Source organism: Triticum aestivum, chromosome 4A, assembly GCF_018294505.1.
Source record: "Triticum aestivum cultivar Chinese Spring chromosome 4A, IWGSC CS RefSeq v2.1, whole genome shotgun sequence".
Lineage (NCBI taxonomy): Eukaryota > Viridiplantae > Streptophyta > Magnoliopsida > Poales > Poaceae > Triticum > Triticum aestivum.
The window spans coordinates 747,659,645-747,678,472 of record NC_057803.1 but is presented as its reverse complement, the minus strand read 5'-3'; the positions used below and the strand labels follow the sequence as shown (position 1 = coordinate 747,678,472).

Here is an 18,828-nt window from a genome sequence, read left to right as displayed (position 1 = left end):
ATCTGAGCAAGGAAATACAATCACACATTGTTAAACCATCCATTTTATTTATGACCAATGAGAAAATGGTTCCCACACAAATGAAGATAACAAGCTTGTCTCCCCACACAAGAAATCACAAACCATTTGAAAGAAGAAATCACAAATGGCATGGAAATAACACCAACAGACTGGTAGTAGTAGTTTTAGAAACAAGAAGAAAACTGACTGCTGCTATGTACAAAGAAGAGAGAGCATAGCATTCTCCTGGGAGCACACATGTGTTTGTGTTGAATCTTATCTTTTTGTTTCATTTATTTGCCTAGCAATTCTCCTGCACGATCTTGGCCTTTTCGAATATGAACTTGCCTTCCTTGTACTTCTGGGACTCCTCGTAGGCGCGCTCGTACTTCCACCCGAGCACCTCGCGGCAGTCACGGCAGTGGATGTCGGCGACGGTGTGGAGCCCCGTCATGAGCTGCCGGTCCTCCTTGGCCCCCGTGGTGACGTTCATGGCGTGGGAGAAGAGGAACGCGCGGCCATTCCTCCCCTAGAAGAGCAGCCAAAAGAGCAGAGCATTAGAATTTATCCTCCAAGCACAATCAAAATTGAGATATACTATCATAGCATATCGAGGTCTGCTGGTACAGATCAGAGTATCTATGGTTAACTGGAACTTCACTATGTGAGTATATGCACCTTCATAGAAACACAAATGCTAGCTAGACTCAGCTACAGAAACGTTTCGTTTCCAGATTGTTGGACCTCTCCACCAGAGTTGATGAACCTATTTAAAGTGAGTAGTTAATACTAGTAATTTTAGCATGACAGCCCAACCAGTCCAACATTTGGTATTGATTAAGCTGTGTCTGTCCAATCTTGATCCCCCCTGACGCAGGGCCCAAAGTAAGTCAGCAAGTAAGAGAAGCAAATGAATTAATCCTGTTCTTCTTCTTCACCTGGAAGGCCTTGGAGATGATGTCGTCGTGGAGGCAGACGTGGTTGCGGCAGTGGCAGCAGCTGTACACGCGCGGCCCGACCATTTCCGCCATCTATCGATCTATCTCCTTCCTGCATGCGATGCGACCAATCCGATTCACCATTTACTAATCATGACAAACAGCCATTGATTGTTATCTGAAACGAACGAAAATCCAACAACCATTGCAACTTATTCTCTGAATCTGACTGCCCAATACTACGTACTACTTTATATGTGCAGGCTATTTTATTTTATTTATGATTCCAGTTGAGTTGGTATTTAGTGATGGATGGATCATCAGGAGATGAGTAAAACTTACCTATGACTATGAATATAGGAGTAGTATCTAGTATCAATCTGTCATCTGCTTTGCCCTCCCGATGGTCGTGAATGAGGTAAACAAAGTGCAGATGATGCAGAAACTGCAGGTGAGGGGTCGGTTGGTTATCTAGCGAGACAAGAATCAGTAGCGGCGACATGTGTTTTTACTGGACATGTTTGCTTTGTGCGTGTGCTAGTAAGAATCAGTAGCGGCGAATCCTCTGATCTGATTGAAAGAGGCGAAGCATACATACCTTGGTTGCTCCCCGGACCAGGAGCCCCGGTGGTTCTTGCTCCTTGGGTCCTCCTCCTCCTTGGGCACGGCGGCAGCTGGGCGGTGGCGTGCAGATTGGAATTGGATGCGCGGAAGCCGCCGGCGGTTGGGACTGCGAGCAGCCGGCCGGGCGGGCGAGAAGGAAGGAAGGGGAATAATCGGGAAGGAAGGCTAGAACCAAATCGCCATGGAAGGAGTTTCTTCTTCTTCCGTCCGTCCGTCGATCGATTTGGGGGAAAGGAGGAGAGAGACTTTTTTCTTTTCTTTTCTTTTTTCCTACTACTAGAAGAAGACGACGACGTGGGAGGCTGAGAGCACTGTGCGCATCCATCGATTCATTGGGCATTCTGGCCCAGCCCAAATATGCAAAATCACTCCTTTTCCATAAATTTGTTCATCTTTTCAACAACAAAATGGTCGCACCGTGTGAACATCATATTAAACTATTTTTACTAAGTAAAAAGTTCACCCGGTTCAAAAAGTGTACATGTTTTTTTGGAAAAATAAATAAGTTCTCACGTCCTTTCTTAAAACTGATCGGTACATCCAATAAAATGTTCGCGCTATTCATATCAAATGTACACATACTTTAACTAAAAATGTTTACGCCATTCAAAAAAGAAATGTCCGCTTACGGTGTTTAGAAAAGTGTTTACGGTGTTTAAAAAATGTTCACGGCACACTGGTAGAAAACACATGTTCGCGTGCCTTTGTGAAATTGTTTATGATGCCCATAAAGTTTTAATGTGGTTTTAGAAAAAAGAGCATTCCTAGAAAAATGTTGGCATGTCTAAACTACTTGTAACAAGTGCTTTTTTTTTGGAGCGAAACTTGTAAGAAGCTGTTGCTTTTTTTTGGGGGGGTAACAAGTTGTTGTTGGAGGCACGCAATGCATGGCATGGCTTGATAGAAGGCCGTGAACTTGTAGCCTGTAGAATCCAGCTCCTCCTGATTGAATTGCTTGGGCCGCGAGTTAATGGGCCGTAGCAGCTAGCTACTAACTAGCGTAAAAAAAAAGTAGAGCAGAGCAGAGCTGACAACGAGGGAGTGTGCTCTGCTGCTCCGTGGATTGGATTGGATCCATCCCCACCCAGATCCGGCCGGCGGGGTCCTCCCTCCAGGTTTCATCTCCATCCTCGGCGGCGGCGGCCGAGCGCCGGCCGGTGGTAAGTGCGCGCCTGTAGAGCTAACTATTTCAGTCCAACTCCACGGATTTATTTATAGGCGTATTGTCTCCCTTCCTCACCAAGGTTGCCACCAACTAGAGAGACTCAGGTTGTCCCACAGCTTGAAGCTCTAGATAATTCTTCTTCAAAGGGTAGATTTTTATCTTAGTAGCCCACTCTAGGTAATCCAAGAGCAGTCCAATCCCATAATAAAAGGGTGAGTTTTTATACAGGATTGGAATTTCTGATGCATATAGTAAGTATGGAAGGGAGAAGCATTAATCAAGGAATTTATATTTTCTTTTGGCATTGTGGAGTGGTGTTTATAGCATTAACAAGGGGTCATATCTATATACTCCCGCCGTTCCTTTATCTCCCACCCCTAGTTTAGCCTACTCCTGAAACTAGATGGTAGAACAAACTTGGATAGCGGAAAGCGCAACTGATGGCTAGCTCCCTGCTGCTGCGACACCTGCCCAACTTTTTTACATGGTTGGACTGTCTCATGTGTATAGTAAGTATCGAGAAGCTGTTGAGGAAGTTGCATTTTCTTTGGCAGTGTGGTTAGTAAGTGGTGTTTGCAGCATTAAGAAGGGGTGCCTATGTGTAGTGGTATTTACAGCATTAAGTCAAGTCCTTGTGCCTCACAGAATTTGCTGGGCATGTAAGGTCGACTGGTACATGCTTTTTGTAAGTGATGATGATAGTGCACCTGATTTTCTGTTCAAAATGCAGACTCTATACATTTTTTTAAACAGTCACATTGTCATGATATATATTCACAAGTATATGTATGTTCCACTGAAGTGCCTAGTTGATGGCGTTTCGATAGGTGAGGTTAATGTGGATGTCATGAGCAGATTCCAGCATTTGCAAGTTCAGTACAAAATTATGCTATGCAGCTAAACAGAGCCACGGAGGCATCACTGGATTGTAAGTCCCCCTAGTTGCTACTTTTGTCATATAAGGGGCTATTGTAACTGCTGCTATTTATTTCCTCATGAGTTTTGCATTCCAGTTCTGTTACTTTCAACAACTAGTTTATAAACTAACTGGGAGCATGCATTCGTTTTATTCAGCTGGCCGCAAGCAGAGAACGCTGTGCTCCTAAAGAACTGTCTTCAGAAAAGCTGGCCAACCAGGGATCTAGAAGCAGCATCACCTCAAGTCTCAAGCAATGGGCAGTGAACTGCTCACAGCAACGCTTGCGGCACCGGTGGAGCCTCCGTTGATCCCATCCACGACCACTACCACCACTACCACCGGCAACGGAACCACCACCAGAACCATCACAACAATCACCACCACCACATGCTCCTCCTCTGCCGCCGATGGCACCACTACCACCACCACCACAACCACCACCACCACCACAACAACAACAACCATCACAACCACCTCCAACGCCACAACCATATCATCCCTCTGTGATGATGACCTTCGCGAGATCTTCCTCCGCCTCCCGAACCTCCCGGCTCTCATCCGTGCGGCGCTCACCTGCCGCTCCTGGCTCGGAGCCATCCGCTCTTCCTCATCCTTCCGCCGCCTGTTCCGCGCCCTCCACCCGGCGCCCCTCATTGGGCTCTTTCTTGAAATTGACGATGCTACCACCCCCTCCTTCGTCCCTCTGCGCCGGTCAGATCCCGACGTCACCGCTGCCCTCCGCCGCGGGGACTTCTACCTCACTTCCCTACTCAAGGCTGGCGCATCCTCGGCTTGGAGTATCACCGACTGCCGTGATGGATACATCCTCCTATGGAACATGCTCGATAAGCCGTCCGTCGCCGCCGTGAACCCCATGACCTGGGCTGTGGACATCATCCCGTTGCCCGACGGTGTCAAGGCCGGGAGACGCCGCAATTTTGCCTACCTTGGCTTCCACCTGCTGTGTTCTGATGAGAACCCCTGGTCGTTCCGTGTGGTCTGCGTCTGCTCGGATCAGCGAAGGATCCGCGTCGCCATCTTCTCGTCGGAGACGTGGGAGTGGGTCGTCCACCCGTGGGTACACACTGGTGGTGACTGCAGCCTAAAGTTTGGTGCTGGAATGGTGGTGGATGGTTCTGTTTACTGGCCTTACCATGGCCAAGGACGAATGATAAAGATCAACGTAGCGACCATGGTTATCACCACTGTGGAGCTACCCTTGCAGGTGATGGTGGAGGGGTACAATTTCATGGCCGGGGAGACTAAGGATGGACAGTTATGCATTGTCTATGAATCTGGTTTCTTCCTGCATGTTTGGATCCGTGGTGTGGACGGTTATGGACTTGATAACTGGGTGCTGCATAACATGATACCTTTGAGTGAAGAAATCGACGAGATCACTCAGGGGTTCGCTCTGGAGTTGCAGGGTGACCTCAAAGTTGTGCAGGTCAGGTTTGGATACGTCTACTTGTCCACGACATGCACGACCCCTGCCGGCACGCTCCACTGCTGGTTCTTCTCCCTGTCATTGGACACCTTGGTGCTTGAGTTGCTCGTGGAGGGGAAATTTAATGGCTGTGCGCATCCTTATAACATGGCCTGGCCTCCTTGTTTGGTTGGTGATGATGGGAGCATAGGGCATGAAGTTGAAGCTTCTCACTGAAGTCTGCAGTTGTTTGTGATACGAGGAAATTGAATGGAAATTTGTGGGTATGAGCTAACAATTATTAGTTGATGCAAAATATTCTGTAGCTGGCATTGAAAACCGGAAGATGATTTCCTTGTATCTTAAGTAATCGTTATTGCCATAGAAACCTTTAGATGCTTTGCAACTATTGGTACGGTTCTGGAGCTAATGACTTGTATGGACGATTGGGTTTTCATCTGCTGCAAACTTTCCATGGAAAACTGCTACTACTATTATCTTTCGCTGCACAATTTCTTAACTTTGGAGGATCTGTTTTTCGACCTTTGCTGTTCTTTGTTGCGTGCTGCAAAATTGTACTACATGTTGCTTGGGTACCAATGGACGAATGCAGTTCCAGACTAGTTGGAAAACATAGTAGTAGATGCTTGCTGTTGTCCCTTGCAGAGGTCCAGGAAAAACAGAGAGCAGCTCCTCTGTTTGAACATTCAGATGCTGCCATTGAAGAGAATCGATGAGCTAAGTTTATGGCATTAGAAAAGCTACCTATGGATTGTAAGCTAATTTGTTGCTGAACTGCGCTTGCTCCCGTCCCGTGCAAGAATCAGGAGCCAAATGTGCCCGACTCTCGATGACTAAAAGTTTCAGACATTCAGAATCTCTGATTTCCATGTTTAAAAAAACAGAATAATCTAGACAGTCAATAATGTAGAGATATGCTAAGGACGTGCCAGCAATTAGTTTTAAACAACACCCTGAGAGCACAATCAACAGGTGAAGCTGAATGCTGAACCACGATTCTATCTTCCAAAATGGAAACATGAAACATGCCTTTGTTTACATGAAACATGAGCAAACAGGGCTAATTTCTCTTCGTTACAACGCCCCTGACATAGCCTTTTTTTTAACACAAAAAACCAGGGAACTGCCATTGCCATGCATTACATCACAGTTGACATTGATCTTCCGTAACATCCAAGCATCATATTTATACAAACAACTGTATGTGTTTTGAAGCAAAGAGTAATTCCACATATAATGACCACTGAATTCAACACAAAAAAATAAAATAAAAAAAATAATGACCACTGAATCCCTTGACAGAAACGTCCAGTCGAAAGAAAGACCGAAATCCTTGGCCTTGAATTTCCCATATCTTGGTGGTTTGGTTGTCATCCAACATACCAGGCGCTGGCTCCAGCACCGTTTCCCCATCCATGGCATAGAACACGGTCATGGAAAGCCACTCCTTCACGGCATTCGTCACCACATGTGGACTGGGCTCCAGGAGATTCCGTTAAACATTGTCTGCTTGCCCCAAATATTTGCATACAAGTCAACAAAGCATTAGGATTCAGGAAATAGGATATATATATATATATATATATATATATATATATATATATATATATATATATATATATATAGTAACGCTAAACTAAGCGTGAGTGTAGAATAGCTTATTCTACACCCCAGTAACGGTACATACAAAATATAGTAACACACCATGTAAAATATAGTAATTTTCATAAAAATGTAGTAAATTACAAACATAGATGATAAAAAAAAAATTCCGAATTACTACATTTTGTACACCGTTTTACTAGATTTTGTACATAGCGTTACTAGGGGGTGTAGAATAAGCTATTCTACACTCACGCTTAGAATAGCGTTACCCTATATATATATATATATATATATATATATATATATATATATATATATATATATATATATATATATATATGTACACCGATGATTGTAGATTATTCAAGAGACCAAGTGCTTAGCTTCTTACCTCCATGCATTCAGCTGAGTTAATCACGAACTAATAAGGCTTGGTTTGAACACTGTACCATTTCCCATCTCTCTCAACTTGTAAGCCACCGACATCGTGGTCGACAAAAAGGATGCATGGTAAGGAGACCACCATCTGAGTGAGGCCTCATGCCCGAAACTAGGCCAGGTCTCGGGCATGGAGGGTAGTAGTTCAATCTAACAAACCCATGATCCTTGTTTGATATTTGGTTGACAAAGTAATCCTCATCAAGGTCTAGGTTTGTTGATATGCCGCATATGGTATTGGCCGCCGATGGTGACAAGCATCCTCGTGCCCTCAACGAGTTTGAGCTTAACAATGAAGTTTGGGCCAGGCTTGTTCATGACCACAGTCATGACATGCTTGTGGGAATGCTCGACGAAAATGCCTGCCAAGGAACAACATTTGTATCAATAGTATATCGTTTATAGATCATCTAGTTGGTGGCTAATTAAGGTTATGTGTGATATGTTGATGCAGAATGTACATTACATTGCACGATGCAGGTGTATGATATACTATATTTAGTTCCATTTAGGGAGCACGCGCATGATAACTGATAACTGGTAGGATGAAAAGAAAGAATGCTTCTCAAATTCAAACTTTGTTTCAATATAAAATTGTGTACCTCTTGCACATGTAACATCATAGTGAGTCCCTTTACTGACCAAATGTTCTATTATGCGTCTTTAACTATGAATGAATATGTCACACTACACCCATGTGTCTAACTACTTAAAGGATAATTTGAACTACGATGATGTAGAGAGCACTTTAAACCATTTCTATTGCACTTCTGAAATATTCTGAATTCATGTGTTAAATTTGAGATATTCGTGGTGAAAACTGAATGTTGCATGTAAAATGTAGTACCCTTATATTATATACTCTTGGATCCACCACTGATTTTTTTTGGGGGGGGGGGGAAAGGAAGCAAATATGACAGTAATGATCTTAATTACCTTGTTGACCACATCTTCGGTGCCATTCAGTTGATTGATTATATCCGATATATTTGGCCTTTTGTGTCTATCAATATCCATGCAACTTAGTGCAATCTCAGTGCATACATTAACTTGTTTGCAATATGCTTCCAGTGGCTTTGAAGCTAGACATGTTTCCAGCATCCTACCCCTCCACTTTTCTCGTACCTATGTAATTGAAACATGAATTTGGAAGGATTTTACACTCCACATGAGACTATAATACATAGTTTACACATCGATAAAAATGCATTAATTGAGTACTCAATGCAAGCCCACGGTGATGTACAAAGTACATTAGTTGGAAACTGATTAAAGCACAGAGGAAAGTAACACACTTAAGTAGTGATTCAATGGATACAACTCAACAAGTACTTGAGAAATTTCCTCTGGAGAAAATTTGGCATGGAAGATAGAGGGACAACTCTAATTGCTTGGTCCAAGGTATGTCTACCAAAGAAGCAAGGGGGCCTTGGTATAATTGATATTGCTCTCCACAATAAGGCTCTCCTCATGAAAAACCTCTTCAAATTCCTTAACAAAGAAGATATACCTTGGATTAAGCTGATCTGAGAGAAATATTATCATACAGAAGCACCAAAAGGAAAAGCTGAAGGTTCTTTCTGGTGGAAATCTCACATATGCCTCCTAGACAGGTTTAAGCAGATTAGCAGGTGCACCATTGGATCTGGACAAACTGTGCTCTTTTGGAAAGATAATTGGACTGGTCATAACCTACAATCTACCCTTCCACATCTTCACTCCTTTGCAGTGAATGATGAACAATATTTTCTAGATTTTTATGGAGAGCATGATTGGACTGAGCACTTTCACATGCCTCTCTCTATTGAAGCATATGAGGAATTTAATCAACTTTAAGCCCTGGCACCCACTATACATCCAAACGAGAGGATAAATGGAGCATCGTTGGGGCTGCTGGCAGGCCATCAACAATCCACATCTATAATCAGATTCTGGAACAGCATGAAGAGCATCCCCTTTTAATCATTATTTGGAACAGTTCAAGCAGACTCAAGCACAAAATATTCTTTTGGCTAGTGGCTCATTGTAGAATCAACACTAGGGCTCTCCTACTCAGAAAAGGCATGAAACTAGATGACATTTATTGCCCTAATTGTAACCAACAGGTAGAAGAGAGAACTATGCACTTATTATGGGACTGCAACTTTGCAGGAATGTTGGAACTCTTGATTCCAAATAGAAATAGAGGCACATCAGTTTATGAGGATACCACCCTGGCCATAAAGCTCTTGCCAAATCAGTTTGCAGTTGAGATCATCATTCTCGGTTGTTGGAACATATGGATGTAGAGGAATGGTAAAGTTTTCAGAGCAATTCCACATTCGATCCAATCTTGGAGATTCCACCTTAAGCAAGACTTAAAGCTCCTCAGACACAAGATCAAGCAAAAGTTTGAAGTTCGGTTCTCTCAGTGGATAGATCATAATCTGTAAACATGAGTTTCATTCCCAGAGCAGGCATTGGCTAGCTCCTTAGCTGAAGTTCATCCCTTTGGGTGTGTGTATTATTTTGTACTATATTTATTTTAATATATTTACCATAGAACAATTGTTCTATAGTGTTGGGTAAAAAAACCTATATTTTTCCAATATGAGTGAGTAGTGAAAAACAAGTAATAAAAAATAACATCAACTTTTCCAAGTGAAAAGATAGCATTTCTTACCATATCAAAAGACTCACGGAGAGGCATTTCGACACTTCTAGAATGGCCTCCATTGCCTGCAATTATTTTTATCATTACAACACCCAAGCTGAATATGTCAAACTTGTTCGACACGATGTTTCCATGTAAGAATTCCATCGGCACATATCCACTGCATGGCCAAATATATACAATATTAATATCTAGTAATTGAACATGTTATGCATATTATGAAAGAAATTTATTAAAAAAAGGCGCAATAATTAAGTTACATTGTTCCTATAGGAGTTTGTGTGATTATGGTTTGTTTATCACCGAAGAGCCTGGACAAACCAAAATCCGCAAGCTTTGGCACCATGTTCTTGTCTAACAATATGTTACTTGGTTTTAGGTCCAAATGGTAAATTGGTTGATCGAATCCTTCATGAAGGTGCTTTAAACCCTTCCATGTACCCTTGATAATTTTGTAACATGTATGCCAGTCAAGTCTATCACCTTCGTCTGCAATTTAGGAAAGAACACATGTATGAAATACAAATATACAAAATCATTTTTATTCACACGGTAAGCAGCAAAAAGCAAGTAGAGCACCATATTCTTGAAGAAAAAAGAGGAGAAGAATAGAGCAAGATCATACCAGAAAGGTGTTTTTCAAGGCTTCCATTTTGCATATACTCAAAGCAGAGCGCTCTGTATGTCCTTTCAGCAAAAACTGTTCTTCCCCCGTACTGCATAGGTTGATGTTGTGTTTCATAGCAATAGGCAACTAACCTTACAATGTTGTGATGCTCGAGCCTCATAAGGTTTTCGAACTCACTTTGGAATTGTTCATCATCAATCTTTGGCATGTTATTGTAAAGCACCTTCACAGCAATTTCTTTTCCATTTTCAAGCTCTGCCTGTTAAAAATCTATTATAAGCACCTTTATTCACAGTCATCAACAAGTTGCACACAATTAAACTTTACTTATTCTGAATAACATAACACAGAAATAAAGAAGGTAGTTCCTCAGTTCCTGACCCCATACTACTAATGTTCTCACGGATACACAATGTTGCCTGAGGTGAGTCACATAGTTAGCTACTTCACAACGTCCACGCACGCGGGTAGCGGGTTTGGCCCATGAGGCTAGTGACGTGTAAGCACATGAATTGATTGCTCGATCTGATAGTTGCATCCTCGCCTCCTGCACTTGTTCATTGTGGCGTCGGCCTCGTCTTCTCGGCCAGTTGCCGAAGTACGGCAGGTCGCTAATCTCTCAAATGTATGTATCTATCTTGTCTAATTCTTGCTCCCTAGACTTTATGGATAGGATTTTATTTAAGGTATTGCAGTTGGGAAATCAATTACTATGATTTACCCATTCCAAGGAGTGATTCACTCTTGTTTGAGTTATTTGTCGATGGCTGGACCACAAACAGTAGTACGATAAAATGGCAAGTAAGTTTAACTCCAAACCATATAATTCAATCAATAAGCTTTATTTCTTTTGTGATTTGTTTCTTCTCTATGCAATTGAGATCCACTATTGTATTTTGTCATTCTAATTATATTTGTTTTTATAGTTTAGGGTTTTTAATACTTTCTTCTTTAACTTTATATAATCAACTAGCAATCAGATGGATGTTGCACTACGGCCACCCCCACAAAAACCACAATAACAAAGACACAATCGGTCCCACATACAAACAACCAACCCATACAAAAACTTTATAAAGAACATCACAACAAAGAGAATGCTTGTAGTTCTTAAGATCACGAATAAGTTAGTTTCCTCTGCAATGCGTCTAACTTGGAGGAAGCCTGTTTAGTCTAGGTGTGAACATGCACCACTCTTGCAGAGTAGTCAAAAGTCCTGGATGCTATCTTGGCCTTTTCCAAGTACTAGGAGGTCTAAACCACCATGTGGATTGGGCCAATTTATTGAAGCAAGTGAAGTCTAGATTGAGTGTGGTTATGGAACTCATGTAAAATCAAGCAGTTAAGTTGGTGCTTCCATTCCTATTGTTTAACAAAGTACTCGAAACTATCTTCCATATATATACGCACATATTGACGAGATACAAATCAACTAACACTAGTAGAAACCGGAGCTTTAAAACCGGTTCGTAAGGGCCTTTAGTGCCGGTTCTGCAACCGGCACTAAAGGGTGGAGACTAAAGCTCCCCCCCTTTAGTACCGGTTCGGCATGAACCGCCACTAAAGGCCCACCACGTGGCCTGAGCTCGCGCCGTGGTATGGGGGACCTTTAGTACCGGTTGGTGTAATCGGTACTAAAGGTATTTTTTGATTTATTTTTAAATTTTGTAAAAAATATTTGATTTTTTTTCAATTTTCAATTTTCTGAATTATTTGATGATTTAATCTCTAATCACCCATCTTAACTGCTCAAGTGTGGATCACTCATTCCAAATCGTCTAACTTCCTGGCCGGTCACCCATCCTCTCACTCCCCTAGCCTGAGCACACTTAACTTCGGAGTTCTATTGCCCCTACTTTCCAAGTCTGCACTTGTTGTTTTCCTAACAAATGTAAGCTGTCAATCCTATTAACCCTCAGCAGTTTAGCTTGAGCATTAGGTCACACATTTCACCGTTTGAGTTTGGAACTATTATTCTAAAAAACAGTTAGTAACACTAATATTTCTTGAATAAGTTTGACCACAGTTTGACCATAGTTTGACCAAAATTGACCAAAATTCAAAAAATTGAAATAATTATTGAGTAACACTAATTCTTGAATAATTATGTAGCAACATTAGTACTTCTTGAATAAGTAGTTTGACTATAGTTTGACCAGATTTAATGAAAATTCAAAAAAAAACTAAAATTTGAGCATATCTTTTTTCCTTTTGGAATTTGAGGATTCTAAAAAATTGCAAACAAGACATAGGCTGTCAAAATTGGATGCGCATTTTCGTGCTGAATTTTTTGATATATTATACGTTTTTTTCCGACATCGTATGCAAAAGTTATAGCCGTTTTACATTTTCCTAACTAGTAGATGTAGTAATATAACTACATCTCAAAGAATTTTATTTTTTGAATTTTTTTTATCATTTTCTTTTGTATTTTTCAAAACTGAAATGACGATATACGAGGGGGTAGAGTTTGAAAATTGCCCTATAGTCCCGGTTTGTGTCTCCAACCGGGACTATAGGTCAAACCCCTTTAGTACCGGTTCGTGGCATGAACCGATACTAAAGGTTAGCCCTTTAGTACCGGTTTGTGCCACGAACCGATACTAAAGGTGATCGCGGGGCCCCGACCTGACGGCAGCCTGCCACCACCCCTTTAGTACCGGTTCGTGGCACGAACTGGTACTAAAGGTTCAAAACGAACCGGCATTAATGCATAGCCGTTTGAACCGGCACTAATGGTACCATTAGTACCGGGCCAAAATCGAACCGGGACTAATGTGTCTCACATTAGGTCCTTTTTCTACTAGTGTAAGCATAATGTGTATTCCGAATCTTACCACATAGACCTTTCCATACGTGCCTTGACCAATTTTCCTCTTCTCGGAGAAATTATCTGTGATTTCTTGTAATACTCGGAGCGTTAGACTTGTTATATTTTGCAATTTGCTAGCCATGTCACAGTCTCTGCTTCAAGGGACAGATTAAACCACCTCAAAACATGTGCGTAAAATAAACATCATATGCATCAACTTGGAAAATATAGCAAGTTTATTATATAAAATGAAATTTCACGATGGAAACACTCAAGCATATGGCCATTGTACATGGTGAATGTCAGAGTCATAGATCTATAATAGGTGGATCATATAATGGGTGGATCTAGCAAGATAGTCGAGATTGGTATGTATTGCTAAGATTCTTTGCATAAAGGAATGTGTTTTTTTAGGAATATATCTCCAATGAAATTAGATTGAGCATAATTTAGATTAGCAAGGAGATTGATGATGATGAACTAATAGGTTGTATCACTGTGAAGAAGTTAGTACTAACATATCGTAGATTGTGCATTATCATGAATGTATTGCCTTAATGCTACATTATGATTCAATAAAAACACGCTTTATCGAAAATGGAGAAATGCCTTGGAACATACACTGTTGAATCACCTTCTTGACCATTTTCTTCTTCTGAAACAAAATAAAAAAAAGTACTATTGGGTATGTGCCAAAAAATAGCTACTTGAATAAAAACTATGTGTCATGTAGGGGTAGTTCTAGAAAAAAAATGATGCATGCATTGGTGGGGTTCTATGAAGTTGTGAACGGCTGACAATATGCAATAATGGAGAGAATAATTTACTTGTGGTTGCACCGGAGGTGCCGGGTGTTGTGGCCACTGTCAGTCCTTCTGCATCAAGCGTCAAAGGTCTGGCATACACACCAATTTTATGAACATACCTCTCCGCACGTGCAAAGAAGCCAACTATAGCCCATCCGCTTTCCAATGTGCCGCAAAAAGGAGTTCCTTCTACAAATCCAAAAGGGCCATATGTATCCTCATGGGTTACCAGCTTGAGAGATGTTATGACATTGGAATGTGATAAGGGATATGGACCAAATTTGCCAGAAATTTCTTTCACAAAATCTGTTGGATCAAGATTGATCTATAAGAGAATAGAAAACAGTACCAAGTCAGCTACTTTATATATATATATAAGCAGCAATGTATAACTTAAAAGAGTCATGTATTGCATAACTCAGGAAAAATAAATCATGCACATTCAGTTTTCGTTATTAGTTTGAGTGCATACAATTTTTTAAAACAAAAGTTTTGCTCACTCACCGTATATTTGTTCGCACCACCAGTACCACCCCATGGGCCAACGGTGTGCACATACCCACTGTGATCGCTATATGAAAACGTAAGTGAATCAATGATATCGCCATAACGAATTGTCACACTTTTGAGACGGAGGGAAGATGCTGCCCCGATGTCATGGGCAGTTCCGCCATTTCCACCCCAAGGCCCATACTTAACAACTTGAAACTGTAAACCAATCAAGAAATAAATTGGAAGGTGAAAAGAATGAAGAATAAATAATTAAGAGACTAAGAATAGTAATTACATTCTTTTGCTCCTGTTCTCCTTCTCTTTCTTCTTCTTCTATTGTTCTGTCAATCGTGGTTTCTATCTGTTCCAACTGCTCCTGTTCTCCTTCTCTTTCTTCTTCTTCTACTGTTCTATGAGTTATGGCTTGTAGTTGTTCCAACGTAGACCCTATAGTTGGCCTTTTGTCTTTGTCATGTCCCACGCAAGCTGATGCAATTGTGATACATTTCTTGACTTGCTGGCAGTATTCTTCCACGTGCTTTGATGTTCCCTCTATCCTTCCCCTCCAGTTCAAGAGTGCCTACAAAATTGGATTTAAACACGACACAACTGAGGATGTTATTACTAATTGAAGCAACTACATTATTCTTGATAAGATGATTATGTCCGTACAAGTTCTGCAAATCTATTGAAAGGCATGTCTACATATTCGCCATAGCCGTTAGGTCCTGCAATTATTTGTATGATTGTGACGCCTAAGCTGAATACATCATGCTTCTTAGAGATTCCGCCAGTCTCTATGTATTCTGGTGGCATGAAGGGACTGCAAGGTACAAAAATGTTATATATTTTCTTAACAGTATTGATGAAAGAAGCTGATCACATGAGTCATGAGGTATGAACTTACTGTGATCCACAAAGATGTTCTGTGTTAAAGCTTCTTATTGAATCATTAATGAGTCTTGACAGACCAAAGTCACAAATTTTCGGCATCCAGTTCTCATCCAACAATATGTTTGCAGGCTTTAAATCAAGATGGTAAATTTCTCTTTCAGATCCATTGTGAAGGAAATTTAGACCCTCACAAATCCCGACAATTATTTTGTAACGTCTGTACCAATTAAGTTCACGTGATTCATCTGAAGAGGTTAACATAAAGCTGTATTACCAAGATGTGTATTTAGACTTTGGAAATATTTACTCTGTGTAAAGCACGATCATACCAGAGAGATGCTTCTTGAGGCTCCCACTGGGAAATTACTCAAAGCAAAGAACTCTCTCATCCACATCAGCAAAAGTTTGTTTTCCATTGTATTCAGTAACTTGACGTTGTATTGCATAACAGTAGCCAACTAACTTGACAATATTTTGATGTTGGACACACACAAGATTAAGAAGTTCATTGTTAAATTTTGTCTCATCAACAAGGCCCGATATCAGAAAAAGCCTTTTCACAGCAATTTCTTCTTCATTATATATTGCCTGTCAAAACAAAAATTCTATTAATTGTGTTTCTTGTAGTGTTATCATCTGAAAAACAGAAAATCTTTTCAAACAACAACGGTGGGGGAGTTTTGTTAATAAAGCATATCAGGGTACATAGAGTAGCTGTATGTCAAAGAGGCAAAGGGAAGGGCAGCGCAACCATCAGCAGATAGTGTTGCACCAGAGAAGAAGGAAAAATAGAAAAGAAAATCTAATTATTGCGCATACCTTGTAGACTTTTCCAAAGCCACCTTCACCAATTTTTAGCTCATCTGAAAAGTTCTTTGTAATTTCTTTTAACAATGTATACGAAATGGCCTCTGGCATTGCACTTACAACATGATGTAAATTGTTCGCCATGTCAATTTGTCTCTGAAGAACGTCGACTTTGTACCTCTCTTAAGACTTCAGAAATATTTTCATATCAGAAAAACAACAAGAACTGAGGGAGATTATTGAAATAAAATTAGAAGCAGGCAGCTTCTCACCAGCGACCATTTTTTCACCGTGCCTATATACAAGAAGAGATCATTGACAGTTTGACCACCCGTAACACATAAAGATATAGAATGGTCGGACCAAACTAGACTAGCAATATAAATTGTGAGGTTTCCTCATTTCATTTCTATTAATATTTAGTTTTTTGAAATAATATTAATTTTTTAGTATTTTATTTACTTTTATTACATTCAAAAGTACCTATGATTTATATGATCTTATATTATGTAAATTCCATATTAATAATAAAGTAATTGCTGATTAAAGAGGTTTATCTTAATGATGAAATACATTGTATATTTTGGGACTTCATGAGTACAACAAAATTTTCCCAAACAATATTTAAGAATATCCTCCCTGTAATTTCTTTAGAATATCGACACATAAGAAAAGCGGTCCAACTGCAGGTAAAGCAAATGACACATCGAAACTAAAGATTTATTGCTGCATGTGGTACATTGTAGTCACATGCTTTGTATGATTATTTATCCATTGGCTTTAGAGTATGGGTGGCAACTCTTTCTAAATTGAGTCGGATCTTGTGAAACAATCCAGTCGATGGAGCTACAGGGTTGCAGTCTTGCAGAAGCTTTACAGACGGGATAGTTGGAGATTAGTCTCTGAATATCGTTCCTCCAGTATTCGTTGGCATGTTTTCATTGACATATATCAAATGGTAATAAGAGCAAGCAAGGTCATTCGCAAAAAAGAGAGCAAGCAAGGTATAAAAGTAAGAAATATTTCTTCCATGAAAACTACTACCACCGTCATGGTTTATTGGTCCCCTTCATATTATATTTGATATGGAAAATATATATTTTATTAGTTAAATTCATGGTCAAAATATGACCCTAAATATGAGTGGGGCTAATAAACCAGGCCGGAAGTAGGAGCTAGTGAGCAACAAAGGTAATCCAGATATAGAAATTTCAGTTATATAAATCAAATGTGCCAATTTTGTTAGTATGCAAATATGAAAAAGTGCTTTTTGTCACAACTATTTCTGAAATGCAACTTCTGTCCCTCAATTTTATACTAACTTACATCGCTCAACTTATAAGAGCATGCAGATTTCGTCCCTCAAATTACTAGAAACTGTTTTCAAGAAACAAATATAGATTTTACGCATTTGAAAAAAAAAGAAATTATGTGCATGTTGTATTTTTATGCACATCTGCATTCAAAAAAAATATATACTTCTACAGGCCAAGTAAAAAAGAAAAAAAATCATCCTCTCTCATTCTGTTATTGATACATATCACCCACGATATTATTCTCTCTAAGAAAACAAACTCTAGATAATAATATTCCCCCATATGTTATTTTTGCGGTAAAATAGTGGGTATTTTATTCCTTAGAAATAGTGTTACAGTCTGCTAATACAAAACTTTTTGCACAGTCTGGAGCTTGGTGCAACCAACAACCGGTGCTACCTCCAGATCTCCCCACATTAGCAAGACTAAGAGCAAACCTATTTTGATTATGAGTAACTTTCAGCGGAATAATATTCTCCCATATGTAAGTGTAAAACATGGTTAGTTTTCATATTTCTGTTGAGAATTGGACATATTGTGAGTAAAGGTTTATTGATATGTAGAAACACTGAAAATTTGTCGTGTGAAATTTTCAAGAAAATTGGAAACAATTATTACCCATACATGTGAGAGTTAATCATTGTGATAGCTAATATTTAAAATGATTTCATGTGTGACCAGATAGTAAGTATGAGAAGATATTTTTTCCCCATAGGTTGCATAAATACATATATTTTACATGAGAATTACATATGTGCATAAATGTATGACATGTACATGTCATAGTTGTTTTTTCAGTCTTTGTGACATGTGGAGCATTTCTTTTCCAAAAACAATATTTTTGTGAACCAATTTTTTGTGGGGAATCTTTGAAATAATTTGAGAACTTTTAAAAAGTTTTCTATTTGCCAATGAGAACTTAAAAAAAATAGAGGATGAAAGTTGGTAGGAAAGATAGATGACAAGTTGTAAATTCAGCCGTAGTTGGGATGGACAATCTGTGCTTCGGGGAAGAAGGTGCTGACCTTGTACGGTGGAGCTCGAGCACACAAAGCGCGCCCGACTGTGAGCCCAGCGGGAGCTGGAGCACAGGAAGCACAATTGTTGATGGAGGGGGCGGAGGAGAGAGAGAGAGACTTGGTGTTGGAGAAATGGAGAGAATTCTGAGCTCACCAAGCTGCAAAGCTCTACTATATATGAGCAGCCGGAGACAGAACGGGATGAGCGTTTCCTCGAAACATCGTCTTTCCCGACGGAAAAGGAGAAGAGTCAACCCAAATTTTA

At 40.2% G+C, this 18,828-nt stretch overlaps 3 protein-coding genes across 11 annotated transcripts; 1 reads left to right on the top strand and 2 right to left on the bottom strand.

The window, feature by feature from the left end:
• Positions 1 to 27: 27 nt before the first annotated feature.
• Positions 28 to 1,826, bottom strand: LOC123088574 (protein yippee-like At4g27745). 5 transcript variants are annotated; one of them, XM_044510794.1, is made up of 4 exons: positions 1,537 to 1,824; positions 1,281 to 1,383; positions 939 to 1,116; positions 28 to 529 (listed from the first exon to the last, which is right to left on the bottom strand). In XM_044510794.1, exons 3-4 carry the CDS (start codon positions 1,029 to 1,031, stop codon positions 302 to 304), a joined length of 321 nt encoding a protein of 106 aa, XP_044366729.1. In that variant the 5' UTR covers positions 1,032 to 1,116; positions 1,281 to 1,383; positions 1,537 to 1,824; the 3' UTR covers positions 28 to 301. The 5 variants fall into 5 exon arrangements, with proteins under 5 accessions (XP_044366729.1, XP_044366728.1, XP_044366730.1 ...); XM_044510793.1 differs by having other exon boundaries at positions 939 to 1,050; positions 1,537 to 1,823; XM_044510795.1 differs by having other exon boundaries at positions 939 to 1,050; positions 1,281 to 1,409; positions 1,537 to 1,821.
• A 750-nt stretch (positions 1,827 to 2,576) lies between these two features.
• On the top strand, positions 2,577 to 5,563 carry LOC123088571 (uncharacterized). 3 transcript variants are annotated; one of them, XM_044510786.1, is made up of 3 exons: positions 2,577 to 2,722; positions 3,555 to 3,655; positions 3,802 to 5,563. In XM_044510786.1, exon 3 carries the CDS (start codon positions 3,900 to 3,902, stop codon positions 5,307 to 5,309), a length of 1,410 nt encoding a protein of 469 aa, XP_044366721.1. In that variant the 5' UTR covers positions 2,577 to 2,722; positions 3,555 to 3,655; positions 3,802 to 3,899; the 3' UTR covers positions 5,310 to 5,563. The 3 variants fall into 3 exon arrangements, with proteins under 3 accessions (XP_044366721.1, XP_044366723.1, XP_044366722.1); XM_044510788.1 differs by having other exon boundaries at positions 2,690 to 2,722; positions 3,530 to 3,655; XM_044510787.1 differs by lacking the exon at positions 2,577 to 2,722 and having other exon boundaries at positions 2,742 to 3,655.
• Positions 5,564 to 6,249: 686 nt separating this feature from the next.
• LOC123088570 (leucine-rich repeat receptor protein kinase HPCA1) lies at positions 6,250 to 18,828 on the bottom strand. 3 transcript variants are annotated; one of them, XM_044510783.1, is made up of 17 exons: positions 18,570 to 18,795; positions 16,501 to 16,523; positions 16,241 to 16,417; positions 15,751 to 16,009; positions 15,435 to 15,666; positions 15,200 to 15,350; positions 14,823 to 15,107; positions 14,540 to 14,743; positions 14,057 to 14,360; positions 13,851 to 13,884; positions 13,255 to 13,384; positions 10,415 to 10,676; positions 10,050 to 10,278; positions 9,799 to 9,949; positions 8,073 to 8,261; positions 7,090 to 7,498; positions 6,250 to 6,599 (listed from the first exon to the last, which is right to left on the bottom strand). In XM_044510783.1, the coding sequence occupies exons 5-16, from the start codon at positions 15,518 to 15,520 to the stop codon at positions 7,463 to 7,465; spliced, it is 2,061 nt and encodes a 686-aa protein (XP_044366718.1). In that variant the 5' UTR covers positions 15,521 to 15,666; positions 15,751 to 16,009; positions 16,241 to 16,417; positions 16,501 to 16,523; positions 18,570 to 18,795; the 3' UTR covers positions 6,250 to 6,599; positions 7,090 to 7,462. The 3 variants fall into 3 exon arrangements, with proteins under 3 accessions (XP_044366718.1, XP_044366720.1, XP_044366719.1); XM_044510785.1 differs by having other exon boundaries at positions 13,255 to 13,381; positions 18,570 to 18,794; XM_044510784.1 differs by lacking the exon at positions 16,501 to 16,523 and having other exon boundaries at positions 18,570 to 18,828.

Bases quoted from the DNA above. Each gene is read 5' to 3' on its own strand.
- LOC123088574 (XM_044510792.1), bottom strand. From the start codon at position 1,031: ATGGCGGAAATGGTCGGGCCGCGCGTGTACAGCTGCTGCCACTGCCGC. The intron at 530-938 runs GTGAAGAAGAAG...CTGCTCTTCTAG, and splicing joins TCATCTCCAAGGCCTTCCAG to GGGAGGAATGGCCGCGCGTT.
- LOC123088570 (XM_044510784.1), bottom strand. From the start codon at position 15,520: ATGCCGAAAATTTGTGACTTTGGTCTGTCAAGACTCATTAATGATTCA. The intron at 15,351-15,434 runs GTAAGTTCATAC...TGTACCTTGCAG, and splicing joins GAACATCTTTGTGGATCACA to TCCCTTCATGCCACCAGAAT. The intron at 14,744-14,822 runs GTAATTACTATT...ATTGGTTTACAG, and splicing joins GAGAACAGGAGCAAAAGAAT to TTTCAAGTTGTTAAGTATGG.
- LOC123088571 (XM_044510786.1), top strand. From the start codon at position 3,900: ATGGGCAGTGAACTGCTCACAGCAACGCTTGCGGCACCGGTGGAGCCT.